Source organism: Drosophila virilis, chromosome 4, assembly GCF_030788295.1.
Source record: "Drosophila virilis strain 15010-1051.87 chromosome 4, Dvir_AGI_RSII-ME, whole genome shotgun sequence".
Taxonomy (NCBI): domain Eukaryota; kingdom Metazoa; phylum Arthropoda; class Insecta; order Diptera; family Drosophilidae; genus Drosophila; species Drosophila virilis.
This window is the reverse complement of record NC_091546.1, coordinates 14,144,849-14,166,431: the sequence shown is the minus strand read 5'-3', so window position 1 is coordinate 14,166,431 and position 21,583 is coordinate 14,144,849. Positions and strand designations below refer to the sequence as shown.

Here is a 21,583-nt window from a genome sequence, read left to right as displayed (position 1 = left end):
GTGTTGACAAACGTTGCTTTGGTTGCACGTTTTGTTTACATCTTAAAGCTTGGGTTTTCGTTCATTTAATTTCATTTTATTGAATTGACTATTGAGATAATATGAAAAATCAGGCATTGATTGACTACTTGGCAGCCTGTGGCGTCTGCCGCGTGTGTCAGCTGCGTTATTTAAAGGCGCGCGGCAACGAATATCGTGACATGCAGCAAACATTTAAGCGCGTGAGCAAAAAAAAAACAAATCAAAACCGAGCGGCTTATCACAAAATATAGACGATCTTAATTCTAGCTGGATGTGGAAGTGTCGCCAAGTGCTGAGGCACAAGACACGCCCGATGAGCAGCCGCCAAAGAAGCCGCGCTTCAGCATTTGCTCCACCTGCTTGGGTCTCTTCTCGGAGGAATTTCAAACTCAACTGATCGAAGGAATTCTCAAGTCCGATTTTGCCAATTATGATAGCGAGGGCATTGTACTGGCCATTAGCCTGCCCATGACGCTGCAGCTGCGCCAGCTTTCCATGTGGTTTGCGCTGCAGCGTCAATTTGGTCGCAGCGCCATCGATGACAACTGTCCGCCGGATGTGCCCATCAAGGAGGCGGTCAAATTGATTCTACATCCCATTGTGTGCGCCAGGCTGGGCAAGGCATACGATGCCAATGGACTGATGATAAACATCGATGTGCGGCACAGCGTGGAGGCGGCGGAAGTGGCCAAACTGGCGGAGCTTAACCGGGCGGCATTTCCCGCCAAGGCGGCCCACCAGAAACGCATCGAAATCTCACGCGGTCTGCTGGAGAAACAATATCAGCCGGCGCGCATAAAGGCCGAACTCTTCGAGAAATACTTGCCCATACCGCCGACCGCCGTCGAGGATGCACTGCAGCTGCAGGCTATCGAGCTGACGGGTCCCCTGATCTGCGTGGCCGGACGCTACCGCAAGCTCAGTCGAGAGCTCTCGCACACGCCTTGGGTGCTGCACGGCAAGCGCATTATGGAGGAGAGCATTGAGGAGATAATTGTGCGGCATGTGGGGCCGCATTTCAGCGAGACTCTGGAGAAGATAACGTTCATGTCGAGCGGCCGTGAGGATGTCGATGTGCGCTGTCTGGGCAAGGGCCGTCCCTTTGTGCTAGAAATAGCCAATGCTCGGCGGAGCAGCATGACGCGCCAGCAGGCCCATCAAATGGAACAGGCGGTGGATCGCACCGGCAAGGTGTCCATACACAATCTGCAGGTGGTGCCGCGCGAGCAGCTGACACACATTAAAACGGGCGAGGAGCAAAAGCGAAAATATTATCGCGCCTTATGCGTGCTGGAGCAGCCGGTTACGTTGGATATTCTGCAAAAGTTGCAAATATCGGCGAGCTTTGATATACAACAGAAGACGCCCATTCGTGTATTGCATCGCCGGCCGCTTCACACCCGACCCCGCACAATATTCAGTGTAAAGACGCGCGTTTTTCGGGATAATCCGCGCCTGCTGATCATTGATGTGGTCAGCCAGGCGGGCACTTATATCAAGGAGCTGGTGCATGGCGAATTTGGACGGACGACACCATCCATATCCTCAATTATAGGCAAACCCATTGACATATTGGCCTTGGATGTGGTTGGCATAGATCTGGATTGGCCAGCGGATGTAAATAATGCGGAAACTGAATAAACGGCTGTTTTGTTTTGAATTTTGTGAAGTTGTACAACACTGATAGCTGGCACATTGGGGGCTGCGCCTCGCGCAGTTGCGTCAAATGGCATGAAATGCAAATATACGCGCTATGGCGTGACGTCACTAATTCGAATAGCTCATTAGTACGCCAATTGGCGTAGAGCAATTCTTGAAATCTTATGATTATTTTTCACTGATGTATTTAGTTGCTATTAACAAAATAAATATCATTTAAAAGTACTTGCTTACGCAAATAAATAAAAGTTAGTTTGATTTAAGACCCGCATGCAAAACTTAACAGCTGTGACGTCACTGTCGAGAGCAGGGTAGCGCACTGTTCAGCCTGACCTGTAGAAGCGCATGCCAGCAAGTTGGCAGCACTGCTCTCTTATCAGCTGAGAGCGCTTGCAGTTCGCATACTGATTTGTTTAGTTGCGTTATTTTAACTTTTAAAGTTTATTAACAGTCATATGTTAAACAAATCGTATTGTCGCGTGTGCCTAAGCATATTGATAAATATATTTAGCTAAATGTGTGACTGTAAACAGTGAATTAAAGACTGTTGTGCACATCTGCTGCGTTCTAAGCGCATTCTGAAAAAAAAAAAAAACAGCGCCCGCAAATTTATAAATTATGAATTGAAACGTGCACAGAAAGTGAAAGTGAGTGTTGCACATTGCAGCAGCAGCTGCTATTCACACAGTGACTGCAAAAATGTACGCACGGAAAAAAGTGTATTTTCTATTTGTTGTTTTTTTCTATGAGTGCGCCACTTGACTTGCCCGCGCGGATTGGGTGTGTGTGAGAGAACGCCCCGCCGACCTTCAGGCAACCTTCACTGACTTCAATGCCTGCGCTGCTGCTGCTGCTGCTGCCGCCAGTGTGCAACACGTTGGGGCCCAATGACGACATTAGCAGCGTCTCACGTGTGTAATCAATAGAATCAGCAGCAGACAGCAGCCGAAATAAACAAACCCAATGCACAGCCCGCCAAACCCCATAAAAACTATATATGTATGTATGTATGTTTCTCGCTCTACTCTTTGACGCGCCCAGACCAAACGCGTCCCCTCGCGCTGTCTGCCCCTCTCGCTCTGGCCGGCTGCTAAGTAACAACAATCAACAAATTCACCCAATAGACAAATTTCTTGTCACACTTTGCAGCTGCAACCCAGCAAACGCATTTCGTGCGCGCTCTGCCCGCTTCGCTCTGCTCGCAGCAGAATTTCAACTCGCTCGCTCGCAGCTCAGTTCCGTTCAATTTAGTTGAGCTCGAGACGCTTAGCGAAAACGTTTTGCTTGCGCGATAAATACCCAAAAAGTAAACAAAATTGAAATTCTCAAAGTGTTGACAGCGTCTATTATCATTATCGTTCGCGCTGACCCAGTGCCTCTGGCCCTCTCACAGTGATAAACTGATACCGACTGATAACGCACAGGCGTATGGAAAGTCGAATGTGTGCATTTTAATTTATTTCTTAATTTCAATTTGTTTATTTAATTTTTGCATTTAATTAACCCAGTATTTTCATACATGCCGCTTACGTCATTTAAAGCGGCTCTCAAAACAGCAACAACAACAACTATTTAATGCGCCTAATTTGAATCTTACAGATACATAAATATATATAAATATATACAAATACATATATACGACTATAAGCTACAGATACTTGGTAGAAAAAGTTCAACGACTTTTTGGATTAAATTGCAAAGAATATTCATTTAATCTTATTTATTTGCCACGCTCTCCCTCTCTGTGTGTGTGTGTGTGTGTGTGCGTGCGTGTGTGTGCGTGTGCATGTGTGTGTAAACGACCCACAAACGTGTCAGTTAGTGCTTTATCAACAACAACAACAACAACAACAACAACAACAACAACAACAACAACAACAACAACAACAACAACATTTGTGATCATGAACGACCGTGAAATTAGCTGCAATTCGGGCGGCCAATTTATGGATCGCGGACGCATGAATCAGAACGGCGTTGTCCAACCGCTGCTCACCGGTAGGTATTATATTCCAAAATCGGGGAAACTTATCTCTTAAAATGTACATGTATATCGAAAATGATCAAAAAATATCAAAAATGATCAACAACTGAGAGTTTAGATGTAATTTACACAAGTTCTTTTTAGACCCTGAACCCAATAGAGTACATAAAGTAATACGACCTCATAAATATATATAATATTCCGACCACATAAAGTATATGTATATATTCTTGATCAGCATCCACAGCGAAGGCGATATAGTCATGTCCCTGTGGCTGTTCGTCTATAGCTATAAGATTTAGAGACCTGAAACGTACTCAAACCTGAACGTAGCTTCTTCTAGTACGATTTTGTTGCCAACAATCGATAACTTGCTTTGTTTGTTTCAATCGCAATCGGTAAAAATCGATATCGATATCATGTTTTTAGAGCAAATTTTGGGAACATTTTATTCAGATCAAGTATCTTTCATTTTAAAGCTGCCGCCATCGAACTAGATCTCGTTTTTAAAATAAATAATAATAAAATTATGAAATATTAGAAATACAAATTGTCGAGGAATAAGGAAAGGTTCTCAAAAATGTTGCTCCAATCATCAGAATCATCTTTGGAATCTAAGAGAAATATTTTACATTTAAGCAATAAATTTTTGAGAAAGTACGCCATAAAAACCTGCAGGAATTCGATATTTGATAAATTATAAACAAATGAAGAAATAAAAGATAAAGTTTTGAAATTTATTTTGAATACCATTAAAGGCAAAATATCTTAAGCTTAGGACTGACATTTACTTAGAAAAGATCTGTTAAGGTTCAAGTTATAGGAAAACGTATTAGCAAGCGTTAAAATAGATCATTTTCCTATTAGATGAGGTCTAACGCTTATAATAGTAAAATATTGCTTATATGCGAGCTCTAAGAAAACGTATTATCAAGCGTTAGAAAAACTTTTTATTATTGAGGTCAAGCTCTCAAAATAAATACTCCTTGGAGTAAACAGAAAAAGTATTCTCATGCTTCCAAGTAAAAATGAATAAATGTTAAAAATAAAAATTGTTATCAAGTAAATGCCACAATTCATCAGTCACCATAAAAACGCATGATTGATGCTTAAAAATAAATTTTATATTAGTAGCCTAAGTATTTCTCAAATTCTAGATAGACTCTATAGATATTTATAAAGAAAATTGCATTTAGTTTTTTTATTGAACTGAAAGCGGTTTCTTCATGCATTCGAATAGGCAATTTAAATTAGTTCAAGCTCCTGCTTGGCATTTACATTTTTAGTCTTATTCTATTTTTGGCCAGGCGGAAAAAAATTATATATATATATAGACATGTAATTGGCTGATCTTTGAGTCTTATTTAGATAAGAATTTGCATTGGATTGTGGCGTGTTTGTTTTGTGTGGCCTGCAATTTTGCATGCGGGCTGTGAACTTTGATCGTATCTTATCGCACGAGCTGGATTTAACCACTCGTATAATGATTAAGCACACAAAGAGTAGAAGGCATCATATCATTTTGTTAATCGTCAGGTGTGTCTAACATCGCAATGTTTGCTTATCGGCTTTATCTCTCTTATTTGACTTAACGCAGATTTATATCAAATAACAATGGCCTATGCCTACTGGAAGTCGGGCAAAACGGACGATCAGGCGGTCTTTGATCTCTTCTTTCGCAACAATCCATTCCATGGCGAATTTACCATTTTTGCCGGCCTAGAGGAGTGCCTCAAGTTTTTAGACAGCTTTCATTATTCGCAGAGCGGTAAGTTTATCAATTGATCATAATTCATTTTATATGCATTAAATTGTTCCCTCATAGATATTGATTATCTGCGGCAAACACTGCCCGAGGGCATTGAGAATGAGTTCTTTGAGTATTTGGGCAATTTGACAGCTCATGATGTTACGCTTTATGCCATTGATGAGGGCACTGTGGCATTTCCCCGGTGAGTTGATTGATAAGGTTGGTTTTTAGGCTCAGCTTAAGTTAAAAGGCGCTCTTAACATGACTGTTAAATGCTTAACATGACTGTTAAAAGCTTAACATGCCTGTTAAAGCTTTAAAATGTTGATTTCTTGCTGTTTACATAATTTTTAAACTGTGATTCTTATTAATCTGATGTCCACTGTAAGATACAGATTTATCATGAATCTTGTTTTATTTTTTTCATATAAATCTTTGCATCCTCACACTCATATGAATTATATGATACAGCGTGCCCATCATAAAGCTTGAAGGACCCTTGATAATTGTACAACTGCTGGAGACAACGCTGCTCACGCTCGTGAACTATGCCAGGTGAGTGAACAGTGATATCTATATAGGAATCTCTTATTTAATTGTATTTTATTGCGCAGCTTAATGGCGACAAATGCAGCGCGCTATCGCATGGTGGCTGGCAAGCACGTTAAACTGCTGGAGTTTGGGCTGCGTCGAGCGCAGGGACCGGACGGAGGACTATCCGCATCAAAGTATTCCTATACAGGTACGAAAACTACGACGATTTTGCCGTGACAACTAAGGTCAAACGTGTGCGATATGGCTATATATTTATGTATATACTTTTTTGGCATTGCTAAATTGCATGCACCTGGCTCGTAATCAATTAAAAGACAGGCCCAAAAAACGCCCCACATGGAAGATTGCCTCATTTTTGCCTTCGCATTGATCCATGCAGCGGAACTTGGGGCATGGATAGTCAGTCGGCAATGTTTCATATAGCTTGTTCTGGTCTTTTATGATGTGCTTGCATGCAAAGCACGTGTCACTGTCACTCGATGTGGGCTCCAGCCTTGTTACGGCCAGCTGGTGGCACGCTCTATTCCTCTGCCATATCTCCATCTGTAAAGTTCAAGAACTCTCCATGTTGTATGTGTTAAAAGTGGGTGGCACACGCAATGCCGCAGGCCCAAAAAAGAAAAAAAAACAAAAAGGTACAAACTTTTCGCCGCCTGCTCATGTGTGGGTCGCTATTCGTACCAGACGCCGACTGGCACCTAAATTTCAATTGGCGCTCACACATCGTAACTTTGTGTTACCCTTTCGCCCAAAAACTTGTTGGCTGCAACAATAAAAACTTTAACTTTGTAATGCGTTTAGTTATAATACGTTGGATCTGGGTTTTTACTTGATTCTTAATCGATATATTCGCGTGCGCGTCCACCTGGCACCAAGGTTTTGTAAGGCTTCTAATTTTTATGGCCAACCATTTAGCCGGATTTTTGCTATCAAATGAACTGAAATTTCAATTTATCTAAAGAGAAATGCTTAAAATAAAAGCCTGTACCTAACTATCAAGTTAATGAGAGCTGTTAAGGATTATAACATGCTTCACAACATAACATGCTGCTGTTAATAGGAGCGTTAAGTTTAACAGATAGTCAAATGTTAAAGGAAGTTTAACAGTCTATATTTAAGAGAAGCCTTCCTATACGATTGCAAGACTGTAGACAGCTAATTAGGTGTCTCTTCCATTTCCAGGCGGCTTCGATGGCACCTCCAATGTTCTGGCTGGTAAACTCTTCAATATACCCGTCAAGGGCACGCATGCTCATGCCTATATCACGAGCTTCAGCAGCGTGGGTGAGCTAAAGACGCGTCTGCTCAAGCACAAGCAAACGGGTGAGTGCCTAGCTATACATAAATCAAAGAGTTCATAAATGTTAACCAATTGCTGTACAGGTGTGATGGAGGATCTGCTGGAGCATGCCATACGGCATCGCCAATTGTTATCGCATGTCCTCGACGTATCCACGGAGGAGTCTAGCGAGGGTGAATTGGCGGCGATGGTCTCGTATGCGATCGCCTTTCCGGATGGCTTTATGGCGCTTGTCGACACGTACGATGTTAAGAGGTATTTCGCTTTTAGGCAGATTCTCTCGGAACGGTTTTTGGTTATGTATATTCAGTATTCGTTTGAGTTTTGGCATTTTACTTAACTTTATTATTTTTTTTTTGTGTGTTTACTATTTACTTTTGTGTGTCGAAACTTTACATACATTTCTCAAGTATTTGACAGCGTGCACCAAATTAACTCAACAGTTTTAAGCAGCTACAAGTAACAGCAACAAGAGCAGTTATTAAACCTAACCTATGTACTTATATAATGTCTCATGTCTTGTTCTGTAATGACCATGCCCACCGTACCCGTACCCGTACCCGCCCCCTGCCCGTAATATCCTCAATTTATGAGTTAGTTTCATTTTGTGCGCTTTGTTTTCGTCGCAAGTATGTAATAATTCAAGTATTCCCAACAGCCGAGAAACAGAACAAGTCACACAAGTCTCATACGTACAAACTGATAACAAATCAAGAACTAGTCAGCCAACGAATGGCATTGGCAATGCCCCTCCAACGCCACCGGCCACGCCCCATGCCCAAAATGGTCAAATCAATGGACAGAAGATCAATGGCCAGATCAATGAGCATCATTTGAGCCATTTAAATGGGTTCTCCAACAAACCGCTCACAGAGCCAACAATAACAGAAACAGCCACTCCAACTGCAACTCCAACTGCAACTCCAACTCCAACTCCAACTGCAACTGCAACAACAGCAGAAGCAACAACAACAAGAACTCCAACAATCAGCACTTCATCGTCCAATGGGGCGGCGTACCTACCAAAATATGTCGAGAAGTCATTCAGGTAAATGTCACGTACCGAAACACTCAATTTAGCTGGAACAACAATAATATTTAACCAAAAAAAAAAAAAAAAAAACAAAACAGAACAAATTAAAAACCAAAACTCATTGCCATTATTTCTGCGTTAATTGTTTACCATTTCTTTCATTAATTTTTTAAACTAACAAACCTCCAAGCTATATTTTTCTAATACACATGTTTTTTCTGTTTTTCTGTTAACTGGGGCTAGCATGAGTGCCCCTACTACTAATACTACTACACACACACACACACACGCACACATGAAATGTCATATCATGCGCTGTATCAAAAAAAAAAAGGAAAAATTCAAAAATTATGCATATATACACATATGTAACACTATTTATATATGTATGTATGTGCTACATGTATTGGTCTAAGCCCAGGCTAACGGTATTGCTAACACAATTAGGCGAGCTCAATATGCAAAACAGGTGATGTGCCCTCTACTTTGTATTTTACCCAATTTTTTTAAACCCTTTTTTTATATTTATTTTCGACTTTTTCCTCTATTATGTCTATTATTTACTTTGATAGTTTATTTTTTAGCAATACTTAACATTTACTGATAAAATTAAGTTAACAGGTCTGCTCATAACAGCATTATGTGAACCCACGAGAACGTTATGAATTCTTAATGTTACGTTAACAGCGCGTCATTTACTTGCACACAATTAACATAACATAATTATGTTCATTTGCAGCCAAGTAAATAGTTTGTCAATTTAACTTAACAGAAAAAAATTTTTAATGCTAACAGCACTAAACATGTTAACGAGAACCTGTTAATTCAAGACGCAACTGACAGTTTCTTTTTTCGGCCTATGATTTCTCTACTGGGCACTTTTTCTACTTCCTTTTTTATTTAGCAAAGCTTTTAACATAACTAACCAACTGGTTCACTTACATTTACATTTCTTTAACCATTTTCATTTAATTTAAATACAACTTTGTTTTTACTCTTCGTGAATTGTGACATTAAACGAATCAAAAAATAATCAGAGATGCCTATACAAAAATATATATACATATAAAAAAGAAAACCATATCTAACATAGTAAAAATGACTTCCCGGCACTATTTTGGCAGAGGTATGTAAAACACGTCTTGAAAATACAAAAAAAAAAAAAAAAAGAAAAGGAAAAACTACAAAATACGACACATACTATACACGAATTGCATAATCATAACACTCATACATATATATGAAATGAACTTTTAACAATGTTATCGAACAGATTTCAGCTGCGAAAACCCACACTGAATCACCTTAATGTTGCCCATGCTACATACATAATATATACTATATATGTCTGTTAATTTATTTTTGGTCTAATTATCGAGATTTACACGTGTTTTTTTTTTTTCCTTTTATTGTTTACCTATTGAATTCTCAGTTTATTTTGTAATTGTTAATTGATTATTTGTGTGTGTGATTGTTTTTTTTGTTTTGTTTATGTTGTACACATACACACATAAATATTTCTAAAAAAAAAAATGTCTGCTAAGTTTTACAATTTACATTTTAAAGAAAGCGTCCGAGAGAGCACACTGCATGGCTTTCAGTAATTGAAGCTTGATTTGTGTCTTCAGAAACTAAAACGAACATTTTTTCAAGCCAACCCAAATTAGACCCTCCCCCTCCACCTTCCTCCTCCTCCTGCTTAATTTCTGATAGTCTTGACCCTGAAGGTCGCACGCTATGCGCACTCTGCAGCTTGTCTAAACCAGTGCCACGCCCACATTACACCGCCCCCATTTTGGTGGCCTCGCTTTGAACTTAGTCGCAAAGATATTGAATTGAATTGAAAACCAAATCCCAAGCTGCACCTTTGCTTGTTTTTTTTTATGACACCTTGTTTTAATGCACGCTCACTTTGCTCTCTCTCCTCTCTCTTTCTCTCTCGCTGCGCTCTCTCTCTCTCTCTGTCTCTGTGTAGGAGCGGACTGTTCAATTTTAGCGCCGTGGCGCTGGCTCTCAACGATTTGGGCTATCATGCGCTGGGCATACGCATTGACTCCGGCGATTTGGCCTATTTATCGTGCCTGGCGCGCGAGGCCTTCGAGAAGGTGGCGGAACGCTTTAAGGTGCCCTGGTTCAATAAGCTGACCATTGTCGCCTCCAATGACATCAACGAGGATACCATACTCAGCTTGAATGAGCAGGGCCACAAGATCGACTGCTTTGGCATTGGCACTCACTTGGGTAACTAAAATAAATATGGCAATTTAAAAAGAGAAGAATAATAATAAAAGAATTTGTGTTTCAGTTACCTGCCAGCGACAGCCGGCCCTGGGCTGTGTCTACAAGCTGGTGGAGATTAACGGCCAGGCGCGCATTAAGCTCAGCCAGGATGTGGAGAAGGTCACCATGCCGGGCAACAAGAACGCCTATCGTTTGTATAGCGCCGATGGACATGCTCTGATTGATCTGCTGCAAAAGGATTCGGAACTGCCGCCGGCTGTTGGCCAGAAGGTGTTGTGCCGCCATCCGTTTCAGGAGTCGAAACGCGCCTATGTCATACCCTCGCACGTTGAGTCGCTCTACAAGATCTACTGGAAGGCGGGCAAAATATGCCAGCTGCTGCCCACGCTGGAGCAGGTGCGCGAGAAGGTGCAAATCTCGCTGAAGACGCTCCGCAATGATCACAAGCGCACGCTCAACCCAACGCCGTACAAGGTCGAACAACTTAAATCAATTCTAATACCCATTACATAATCTACATTCATGCTTCTCCCTTCAGGTGGCCGTCAGCGATAATCTGTACAACTTCATACACGATCTGTGGCTGCAGAATGCCCCAATTGGCGAACTCTCATGATCTATATAAGCAGCCGCCGCGTTGGCCGCCGTACGAATTACGAATTCCGCAGAAAATTCTACGCCCATAGCACACATTTATTTGGTCTAATCGCAATGCGATTTTAGTCATTTGCTGGTCATATGCATTAATTGTAAACATTTGGAATAGTTGACGATTCCAAAAAAAAAACAAAAAAAAAAACAGAAACTAACTAAAAAAATTGTTTGTAGCGTGACATTTGAAACTAAGCCGATTTTTCGATGTGCAAAATTATGTGTGTTTTGCGCACAAATTCATTTAGTACCAACCAATAAACCATATGTAGCTTATACATAGTGATTCTTAACTCTTAAATTTCTATATACATATATAAACGCACATCATATTCAGGAATGTGTCATGTGCCTTACACAAAAATATCGTAAACTGTAACCAAATACTTAAGTGGAAAAACGAAAAGCTGGATGTATTTAATATTTTTAGTCGTTAAGTGTTGTATGTTGCTAACAAATAACAAAAAAAAACAAAAACAAAAACAATCTTAAACAAAAACCTAAAACAAATCAGTTTGAAGTACAAATGTTTTGCTAATTAGTTGCATGTAAAGGGCGGCACACGTAAATGCACACTTACATATTTAACAAATGCTTATGTTTAATTATAATCAAGTGTAAATATGTTCAATCTTATAAATGTAAGCCAGAAAGCAGTACGCAATACACAATACACTACACACAACACAGTCAAACAAAATACACGTTTATTAAACGAGCGCTTCAATAAAATTCTGTGTTTTATTTATGTGCAAAGGGAAGTAGTTTGGGGCTTAAATTAAGTCTTGAAGAGTAGAAAACTTGGTTAAAAAGAAAAATGTATTATGTTACTACAAAAGATAACAGAAAATTGAAATTTGAATATATTTGAAAGGCGCAATTATGCTGCTTCTTCTACGCTGTAAATGCAATGTTAATATTACATTTAAAGGCCAGCGCTTTAACAGCTGCTGCTGATCGTGAATTGTTTATGTTAATGTATATATATTTTATTTAATTTAATTCATAAAATTGTCTTGATTTGGCACCAACATTGCTTTTAGCATTCAAAACTTAGGGTGCACACATATTATTAACATAGTTGAATAAGATTAATTATATGACGCATTTGTGTGGCATCTTCTACGCTGTTATTGCAATGTAAAACGTTTCGAGCAGGTTGGCAGCCCTCAAACAGCTGTTGCTGTGCGTGAATATGTTTATGTTTACGCTATTTTAGGTAATTTCGTTTTTTATTGTACAAATTGACTTACTTGGACTACACTGGTTGCAATATTGTCGTGCGTAGGCGCCAAAATGGACGTGAGCTGTGTGAAAATCAAGCAGGAGCAAGAACAGGAACCGCTGCCAATGGATTCGGTCTCGGAGGACGCCAGCTGTGCCCAGCTAAAAACCGAAAGCGATTTTACGGAAATGGACATAGGACCCATCAAAATAGACCCGGATGCGACTGCAGTGTGCCAGGGACAGGCAGCTGCCGGCAACGCAAGGGATCGGCGAAAAAAGCAGAGACCCGCCGCAACACTGGAGTAAGCGATAATTGATAATTGATTCAATTTGCACATTGGGGAGAATTGGTAAAAATGTCTAATACAATGTTTGCTTGCACGCAGGGATTACAAACTGCCCAAGGGAGCCCATCAGTGCCCGCACTGTCCACGGCACTTCGAAAGAAGCGACGAACTCAAAATACACCTGCAGATCCACACAGATAAATTGCCCTACAAGTGCGTCTATTGTCCGAGCAGTTTTTCCCATAAATCGATATACACCACGCACATGTACGGACATACTGGCAAATTTCCGCACCAGTGCCCGGACTGTCCGCAGGGCTTCCTCAAATACGGCGATCTCAAGAAGCATCGACGCACGCACATTGATAAAAATGCATTCAAATGTCCCCTGTGTCCCAGAAATTGCACGCACACGGGCAAGGGCATACTGCAGTGCCCGCAGTGTCCGCGTGGCTTTACGAAGAGCTTCGAGCTGGAAATTCATCTGCAGATTCATAGCGATAAGCTGCCCTACAAGTGTCCGCACTGCCCGAACAGCTTTGCACACAAATCGAATTTCAAAGCGCATGTCTGTGAGCATACGGGCGAGTTTCCATTCAGATGCCGATACTGTCCACGGGGATTTATGAAGAGGAGCGATTTGTTGAACCACTCGTATTCGCACAGCGAGCATACGGACGAGCTGCCATTCAGATGCCCATATTGCCCGCAGAGCTTTCTGACAGAAAACGATCTGCAGAAGCATTCAGACATTCATAGAGCTAAGATTTCGCAAAACTATCGCAACAAACTGGGCTCTAAAACAGGCTTAAAACGCCACAAAGACAATGCGCATAAAGAAATCAGAGACGTAAACTGTATAAAAAAAGAACGGGCAGAGTCAAGTGAAACACCTCCGAAAGCCGAAGCCCAAGTCGAGCACGAAGCCAAAAACGATTCGTCTATCAGCCAAACAGTCGAAACGCCAGAGCTCATAGCTGCCGATCGCATAAAAGTGGAGCCCGGCACGGAGGATTGCGGTTCTACAGCGGATCACAGTGCCTTAGATAAGTCTGATAGTAAAAATGATTTGGCTGAGAGCAATATTGTGCTGGGCCCCATCAAAATAGAACCGGATGAGAGCAGGCCGCCGGAGGAACAGACTTTAGCCAACGTGCGCTCAAAGCGTTGCTATAAATGCAAAGTTTGCAGCAAGGCATTCACGGACATTAAAGAGCTGCGCCTGCACGAAAAGTGAGTATCCAATACTTAAGTTGTGTTAGTCAAGCTTAACACGGCCTTATATTCAACAGATGCTACACACACTCAAGCAGGCAGACGACAGGCAATCGGCCGTATAAGTGCGAACATTGCTCAAAGACTTTCACCCAGTCGTACAACCTGACGGTGCACATGCGCGGCCATACGGGTGAGCGGCCGTACAAATGCCCGCACTGTACGCGCACATTTATCCAGAGCTCGGGCCTGAAGATACACATACGACAACATTCCGGCGAACGGCCCTATAAGTGTGCCCATTGTCCGCGCACATTTGCCAACAACTCGAATCGCAAGAAGCATCTGCAGAGTCATGGCATGGAAGTTGCCAGCGATCTACCGTACAGGTGTCCGCATTGTCCCAAAACCTTTGCACAAAACTCACATTTCATTGTGCACGTACGTGGCCACACCGGCGAACGGCCCTATCAATGCACCTACTGCACCAAGGGCTTCAAGGTTAGCCACGACCTGAAGAAGCATCTGCGCAGCCACACGGGCGAGCGTCCGTATGTGTGTCCGCATTGTGCCAAAACCTTTGCGCAGAACTCGCATTTCAATGCCCATCTACGTGGCCATGCCGGCGAACGACCATTAAAGTGCCCCCACTGTCCGCGCACCTTTCTCAAAGCCTACAATCTCAAGGTGCATCTGTGCACCCATACCGGAGAGCGGCCGTACAAGTGTCCACACTGTCCGAAAACCTTTACACAAAACTCTTACTGCAAGGCGCATATGCGTGAGCATATGAAATGAAATTTAAGTTAAAAGCTACAATGTTATGGCATTTGTTTCTTAAATAATTAGACAATTAATAATAGTATTAATAATTATACAATTTAACTGCGGGATTTTACTCAGTTTACTCGTTGTTAGCTTATATTAATTTTAGTAGATACGTATAAATATACATAAACAATCGAATTAAGCTACACTCAAATTATATTTAGTTATATACTAAACATTTCTATTTTAAATTGAAATATGTGCTTTAAGCGAATTTTTGAATGTCTCACTTGGCGCGCACTTAGCATTTTCTGCTTCTTGCTCTGTCGCTTAAAAAACTTTCAGCTAAGTTGGCAGCCCTTTAACATCTGTTGCTGTATGTGGATTTCTTTCTCCGACTAATAAGTGTAATTTGTTTATATGAAGTTTATTTAAGCTAAGTTAGTTATAAATATTATATTAATATGCAAGAGCGAAAATATGTACTATCGGAGGAGAAGGACGCGCAAAATAAGAAGCCAAATGTAGTTGTTCTCGAGAATCGTGATGAAGCTATTCTAACAGAGATGGACATCGGACCGATTCAGATAGAGTTGGATGGCTGTACAATTGTCGACGGAGTATATATTGCACTAACAGCAACCAAGTAAGAGGCATAAAAATATCAATAAGGGTCTGACAACAGAAATTTCTAGAGATTTATTACGGAAATGCCATCAAATCTCTTGATATTTGAAAAAAGCTTAGTTTAAAAAACTGAGGTATTCAGATATTGCTTAATATCTGGCGCATTAGATATTTTACTGGCTAAATTGTTGCCTTCCAGGACCCTCCGTGCCTTGCTAGGCATTTTCGTGCCTTAACAAATTTTTTCGTGCCTTTTCGTGCTTTTGGGTTTGGGCACGAAACTCTTTCTGTCGAGTTGGCAGCCCCTAAGCAGCTGTTGCTGTGCACAAAGTGTTTACACGCAATTGATTAAAATTGGATTCTAGAATAATTCAAGTTAACTTTATGTTTTAATACACTGCATTGTCTACCATGAGCGAGAATTTAGAGCTGAAATACATAAAAGTAGAGCATATAAAAGAGGAGGACGTAAGTGCCGAATGGCATCCCGCCGAGGCGCTGCTGGCCAAAACTGTAGGAAAGAAGGAAATCAAAACAGAGGACAACTATGCTGAAATGGACATAGGACCTATCCAGGTAGAGCTGGACAGGCCCACAAAATGGCAGAGTCGAGCCAGTGTAAAGCAGCGGCAGAAGCAGAAAGGAGCGCCCGGAATGAAGTAAGCGCAAATTGAAACTAGCCAAAAACTCTGCTCAATACATGTATTTGCCATCATATAGGAGTAATAGCGGTGGCAAGCAAAGCAATCAGTGCCCCTACTGCCCGCGCCACTTCGAGATGCGCTACGAACTCCAGATACATCTGCGCATCCATACGGACAATCTGCCGTACAAGTGCCAACAGTGTCCGATTAGCTTTGCCCACATCGCGAACTACAGAGCGCATATGCGTGGCCACAAGGACAGGTGCCCGTACAAGTATCCACATTGCCCGAATGCCTACGATCAGTATACACACTATCTGCTCCATATGCGCACGCACGCCGTGTCGCTCCAGTGTCCACATTGTCCGCGAGTCTTCTTCAAGCATTGCAGCTTCATGCGGCATTTCAATGCGCACAACAGCAACATACGCGAATTGTTGCGCTACAAGTGCAGCCACTGTCCGGAAACCTTTGCCCAGCTGTCGAGGTGCAAGGCGCATATGAGGAGACACGACATGCCGGCCAGCTAATGTGTACCAAGTGCAATGAATTGCGTCGGAGCGATGTCCGATGGAAAGAACCAACCCGGGGCAAGCTGCGTCTGCTCAAACTTTGGAGCCTGGCGAGAAATGCAAAAGGGTCTTTGAATCTTAAATCTCAAGCGTCATCTTTTAATACATAATCTTAGGAATCATATACAAAAGTTTTAACGCAACATCTTATACAATAGTAATTAGTTTTAAGTGAATTTGTTAGTTAATAAAAAAGCCTGAATGTACAGTGGAAGCTGTTTTGAGCAGCATTTTTCCAATTAACCTAACTCAGCTTTACATTAAAACACAAAAGTGCACAAGCATGACCTACGCAGTTTGTAAAAACAAAAGTTTAGTTTGACATCTCAAGTAATTCAAACAAAAAAACAAACGACAGCTGAAAAAACAATTTATTTTCAAACCAACTTCGACAAAACGCGCAGTTGCTTCCTCTACATTGTTTTGCCATTCACAGTAAACTGCGTTGACGTCTGAGTGGCATATTTCAAACAAGTTGGCCGCCCCGCATGGTGGGAGTGTATAAGTGTGTAGTGTGCCAAAGTGAGTTAGCTTTTTGTTTATTGGACTTTTCCTTTGGCTGTGCTGCGCTGCCAGCGTCTGTGAAAGTGAAAAACTTGGACATTTTCATCATTTTGCAATTGCCAGAATTGGCAGAATTGTGCAGCAATATAATTGTGTGCGGATTTTAACAAATTTCGCTGCAGCTGCGCGCAGACGGGCTCTCGTTTCTGCGGCTTAGACAACGGCAACGGTAACGGTGACACACACTCACACGTACACGGTCCAGCATACGCATACGCACACACACACACACACACCTGCACGGAGCACTCCATCTTTAGCATGCATTGATTTTTAACACTCTTCTTGCAGTTGAACAAACTAATATTGCAAGTCAAAAATATTGATATACAAAAATGGAGCCAACGAGTAAACAGCATGAGGACAGCATGGACATTGTGGATGCCGTAGCACGCAAGGATTTCATGCTGGACCGATTGAACAAACGCAACAAGGATCGCCAAAACTATTTGGACGTGAAGCTGGAGCAGCGCAGCAAGGAGTGCGCACAGAACGAGGGCGTCGACTACTTTGCCCAATCCTTTGGCCAGCGCGCCTACGACATAGAGCAGCGCATCGGCGCCATGCAGCTGGACAGCGGGGATGCGCCGCTGCCGGATCTCAGCAAGTTGTTTGCGGACATTACACTGCAAATACAGGAATTGCAGCGTTATTTGACCGTATCGACCATGTTTTTGTCGGATTATAAGATCAAATCCTGTCAGAATGCACTCAATTCGTTGACCAGCGCCTGTGATGAGGCGCGCCAGCGTCTTATGCCCAAAAAGAAATTCGGTTTTAGCGGCAAGAAGTCGGTGGTTAAGCATAAGCTGCCCCTTGATCTCTGCAAGGTGGATGCACCGGAGAAGACACCAAAGACGGGCGGCACCAGCAGCGCCTTCACCTGGACAATTTCCAATCAGCGCAATGCGCACATTGTGCTGCGCGCCGAGCAGGTGAACGGCCAGGACATAACCATTTCCAATGTGCACAAGTGCCTGGTGGAGCTGCAGGGTCATGCCGGCTCCGTGCAGGTATCCAATGCCAGTCAGTGCACCCTGCTCTGCGGTCCCGTGGCGCGTTCGTTCTTCGCCGAGCAGCTGGAGCGCTGCACCGTCGCAATTGCCTGCCAGCAGCTGCGTCTGCATTCATCACAGGCGACACGAATCTATTTGCATGTCACCTGCCGGGCCATTATCGAGGATTGTCGTGAAATTGAGATTGATGTCTACAACTATGATTATGCGGAACTGGAGGCAGACTATGAACAGTCCGGCTTGAACAAATCTCAGAATAACTACACGGATGTCGCCGATTTCAATTGGCTGTCGCCCGACGTCCATTCGCCCAACTGGACGCTGCTCAAGGATCATGCGGCGCCCAATTGGAGCGCTGTGCGACGCGACTTTTTGAATAACATTGCCAGCGATGGCAAGGATGCCGTCAAGGATGCCACAATGATATAGTGTTGGCATCGGCGGAGGCGGCTGCTCCTCCTGCTCGTCACGCTGCTCGCCTACGCCTTTCCTCTGGGCTGGCTGCTCATGGAGCTGCTGATGCCGCTGCCCAGCAACATAACGTGTACTGTGTAAATAGCTCGTAAGCCCAATAAATAATCCAAGTTGAATGTTGATACATAAAATACACCCTAAAACCAAATCACCAACCATGTGCCTGCAATGCGGGTGGAACTGCGCCCTATTTGGGGCACGTCATCTTGCCCCGAAACTTGTCTTGCCGCAATTTGACATGTCCATTTGGCTGGCATAATCAGTGGCTGACCAAAATGACTGTGCGCCGACGACTGTCACACAAATTACAGTTACAACAAGCGGACAATTCGACGGCACGAGTCATGCAAGTTTCATGTGGGCCCCCTTCGAAATTGGCCAGCTCATCCCAAATACATCAAGCATCTACATTTAAGGGTCTATCAACAATGTCAACGAACATGTCAGCTGCCAGTTTTTAGGTATGTTTTCTTATCATTTTTGTTGGTAATGTTAATTTTTGATATTACTTGTATATATTTTTATGATTAATACTATTATTATTACTTTTTATATTAATAGTCTTATTATTCATATTAATACTATTATTAATATTAATATTATTTTTATTAATATTAATATTATTTTTATTATCATTATCATTATCATTATTATCATTACCATTACCATTACCATTACCATTAAAATTACCATTATCATTATCATTATTATTATCATTATCATTATCATTATCATTATCATTATCATTATCATTATCATTATCATTATCATTATCATTATCATTATCATTATCATTATCATTATCATTATCATTATCATTATCATTATCATTATCATTATCATTATCATTATCATTATCATTATCATTATCATTATCATTATCATTATTATCATTATCATTATCATTATTATCATTATCATTATCATTATCATTATCATTATCATTATCATTATCATTATTAATTTTACACAGAGGCAAGTAGAAGGCACGCCCAACTAAAAGTACAAATTTCGGTGTTCCAATATATTTTCTACTTGGTCGCATATTGTGTAAGGGTATTTAATATTTGGCATGCTGCAGTTTCTAAACTTTTAGCTGCCGTTGTTGTTGTCCCTTGTCAACGTATCCAACTGTCAAAATAATTAACGAATTTCAGTTGCATGCCAAGTCATGGGTAGGGAAGTGGGGCGGGGAACACCGCTGAGACGCTGTGAGCCAGCGTATTAGCGGGGTAATTGAACTGCAAATTACACAAGAGCCTTGTGAGGTTATGTAATAAGCTGTCAGTGGTAACAGTTGTCATCATTAGGTTTACATATATATGTACATGCACAAATGTACATACATATGTGCATATATGTATGTAAACACAGCTGTGTCCAGAATGTGGCATCTTTTAATTCGCCAGAAAGCGCAGGAGGCTTCTTCGACCATATAGAGTATATATGTGTATATTTTAAACGATTATTAATAGACAACTCAATCTATATCCGTCTGTGAGTCCGAATGTTTGAACGCATTCATCTCAGAGACCTTAGAGACCTTCAAAAACCAAGCTCAATTGATTAAAAAATTGATATTTCTTCGGTTTACCATACCTCGATGCTTCTAGGAGCTAGAAACAAATGTTGAATTCATACTTCTCATCGATCCTTTCACATCTGAAAGACCTTAAGGGTTGGGGATTTAGAATTTTGAGCGTAGATGCTCGAAGTACAAGAATAGATCAGATTTGTTATAAATCTTTAAAAGACTAGATTGTGATATTTTTTTTACCATATCTTGGAACTTATAGCTTAGCTAGAGGCATACAATTTGGTGCGTAGGTACACAAATGTAGAATACATACTTCATTTCAGAAGTATAAGAAACTTTATTGAAAGTTTAGCCCAGACTACATTTGAACATCATTTTAATGCAATGCGAATATCAACAAGATCGGACAATATATACCGAAGTTCTTCAAGAAGAAACAGCGCAGTATGCGTAGAACATAGTTTGAATGATGTTCGCGTCGGTTCATTGCTAGGTACAGGGCATTCGTCAGTCGTTCACGGCCGACTGAATTTGATTTTTTGTAGCATTTGGCACTGGTAAAGGCAGGTTGAAAAGACAAGATGAAAGCAACAAAAGGCAAACAGCTTATCAGGTGTTGGAGCTACTATCCTTGCGGTCGAGTCCAGCTGCAGGTGCAGCAGCTGTATAAGACAAAAGGCTAGATAACAGCGCAGCCGGAGCCAAACATTTGAGACCGTCAATTAAGGGGCGCATACGGGCTCGGGACACGGTTCGGTTGGCTTTGGGTGTTGCATGCAGCTGGAAGATTGCCGGTTAATATTACCCGGCGCTCGTCTTGGCTTGACTGTGCCAATTAAATGCAATGCTGGCGGGCGGGCGGTCGGGGCGGTCAGCAGTTGCAGCTTCGTGTCCTGAGCTAATCAAAATTGTGGTTACAGCATTTCAGGGGATTACTTGCGAGACTACGTTGTGACCTGAGGGCAACTTAGTTTTGTTGCAACTTTAAGTTGTTGCGCAGAGAAATTTTCCAGCAAATAAATATTTCTTCGTGTTTCCACAGCTAAGTGTGAATAAATATTAAATAAATATAGAAAAATTGCATTAAAACACGTTAAACTAACAGTCTTATGTTGATTGAAGCTGTTAACAGCATGCACAACATTATCCAATAACAATTGCTAAGCTGTTATTAACAGCAGGTATTCATAATAAACGTATTTAAGCGAGTTTTACCTTGCAAGAAATATAAACGGCATTGCTTTTCAATTTTATTTCAGTCATGTATAATTGGCTTCAGCGCATAAGTGTGTGCGTACTTTTAAGCAAAACTGTTATGCCCGTTAACAGCGCTGCAGTACTGTTAAGCTGGCAAACCAGCTTGCCTGCTATTAACAGCCGTGACTGTCAAACTGTACGTTCTAACCGCAAGCTAAATGCAAAGTTTTTCAAATTATAAAACAAACTTTAGACCGGCAT

General features: G+C 41.6%; 5 protein-coding genes across 8 annotated transcripts; all 5 read left to right on the top strand.

Moving 5' to 3' along the window:
* The first annotated feature begins 35 nt into the window (after positions 1–35).
* Pus10 (Pseudouridine synthase 10) lies at positions 36–1,681 on the top strand. The gene is made up of 2 exons (XM_002051867.4): positions 36–221; positions 289–1,681. Exons 1-2 carry the CDS (start codon positions 102–104, stop codon positions 1,660–1,662), a joined length of 1,494 nt encoding a protein of 497 aa, XP_002051903.1. The 5' UTR covers positions 36–101; the 3' UTR covers positions 1,663–1,681.
* Positions 1,682–2,073: 392 nt separating this feature from the next.
* Naprt (nicotinate phosphoribosyltransferase) lies at positions 2,074–11,926 on the top strand. Of its 3 annotated transcripts, none has more exons than XM_002051868.4 (12): positions 2,074–2,327; positions 3,280–3,678; positions 5,262–5,432; positions 5,490–5,616; positions 5,886–5,969; positions 6,029–6,156; positions 7,152–7,292; positions 7,353–7,524; positions 7,928–8,317; positions 10,278–10,543; positions 10,608–11,017; positions 11,082–11,926. In XM_002051868.4, the coding sequence occupies exons 2-12, from the start codon at positions 3,585–3,587 to the stop codon at positions 11,157–11,159; spliced, it is 2,061 nt and encodes a 686-aa protein (XP_002051904.1). In that variant the 5' UTR covers positions 2,074–2,327; positions 3,280–3,584; the 3' UTR covers positions 11,160–11,926. The 3 variants fall into 3 exon arrangements, with proteins under 3 accessions (XP_002051904.1, XP_070064989.1, XP_015028280.1); XM_070208888.1 differs by lacking the exon at positions 2,074–2,327 and adding an exon at positions 2,934–3,122; XM_015172794.3 differs by lacking the exons at positions 2,074–2,327; positions 7,928–8,317 and adding an exon at positions 2,937–3,122.
* Positions 11,927–12,324: 398 nt separating this feature from the next.
* Positions 12,325–14,895, top strand: LOC6629166 (zinc finger protein 271). The gene is made up of 4 exons (XM_015172795.3): positions 12,325–12,413; positions 12,483–12,723; positions 12,808–13,941; positions 14,001–14,895. Exons 2-4 carry the CDS (start codon positions 12,491–12,493, stop codon positions 14,719–14,721), a joined length of 2,088 nt encoding a protein of 695 aa, XP_015028281.1. The 5' UTR covers positions 12,325–12,413; positions 12,483–12,490; the 3' UTR covers positions 14,722–14,895.
* Positions 14,896–15,521: 626 nt separating this feature from the next.
* On the top strand, positions 15,522–16,748 carry LOC6629167 (zinc finger protein 575). Its single transcript, XM_002051870.4, has 2 exons — positions 15,522–15,977; positions 16,039–16,748. The coding sequence occupies exons 1-2, from the start codon at positions 15,730–15,732 to the stop codon at positions 16,490–16,492; spliced, it is 702 nt and encodes a 233-aa protein (XP_002051906.1). The 5' UTR covers positions 15,522–15,729; the 3' UTR covers positions 16,493–16,748.
* Positions 16,749–16,909: 161 nt separating this feature from the next.
* Positions 16,910–18,736, top strand: Tbcc (Tubulin-binding cofactor C). 2 transcript variants are annotated; one of them, XM_032438059.2, is made up of 2 exons: positions 16,910–17,056; positions 17,390–18,736. In XM_032438059.2, the coding sequence occupies exon 2, from the start codon at positions 17,434–17,436 to the stop codon at positions 18,541–18,543; it is 1,110 nt and encodes a 369-aa protein (XP_032293950.1). In that variant the 5' UTR covers positions 16,910–17,056; positions 17,390–17,433; the 3' UTR covers positions 18,544–18,736. The 2 variants fall into 2 exon arrangements, with proteins under 2 accessions (XP_032293950.1, XP_002051907.1); XM_002051871.4 differs by having other exon boundaries at positions 16,919–17,267.
* The last annotated feature ends 2,847 nt before the right edge of the window (positions 18,737–21,583 follow it).

Coding starts and splice junctions, on each gene's coding strand:
- Pus10 (XM_002051867.4), top strand. CDS start 102: ATGAAAAATCAGGCATTGATTGACTACTTGGCAGCCTGTGGCGTCTGC. Junction 222..288: donor TGCAGCAAACATTTAAGCGC/GTGAGCAAAAAA, acceptor TCTTAATTCTAG/CTGGATGTGGAAGTGTCGCC.
- Naprt (XM_002051868.4), top strand. CDS start 3,585: ATGAACGACCGTGAAATTAGCTGCAATTCGGGCGGCCAATTTATGGAT. Junction 3,679..5,261: donor TGTCCAACCGCTGCTCACCG/GTAGGTATTATA, acceptor GACTTAACGCAG/ATTTATATCAAATAACAATG. Junction 11,018..11,081: donor TCAACCCAACGCCGTACAAG/GTCGAACAACTT, acceptor TTCTCCCTTCAG/GTGGCCGTCAGCGATAATCT.
- LOC6629166 (XM_015172795.3), top strand. CDS start 12,491: ATGGACGTGAGCTGTGTGAAAATCAAGCAGGAGCAAGAACAGGAACCG. Junction 12,724..12,807: donor AGACCCGCCGCAACACTGGA/GTAAGCGATAAT, acceptor GCTTGCACGCAG/GGATTACAAACTGCCCAAGG. Junction 13,942..14,000: donor GAGCTGCGCCTGCACGAAAA/GTGAGTATCCAA, acceptor TATATTCAACAG/ATGCTACACACACTCAAGCA.
- LOC6629167 (XM_002051870.4), top strand. CDS start 15,730: ATGAGCGAGAATTTAGAGCTGAAATACATAAAAGTAGAGCATATAAAA. Junction 15,978..16,038: donor AAAGGAGCGCCCGGAATGAA/GTAAGCGCAAAT, acceptor GCCATCATATAG/GAGTAATAGCGGTGGCAAGC.
- Tbcc (XM_032438059.2), top strand. CDS start 17,434: ATGGAGCCAACGAGTAAACAGCATGAGGACAGCATGGACATTGTGGAT.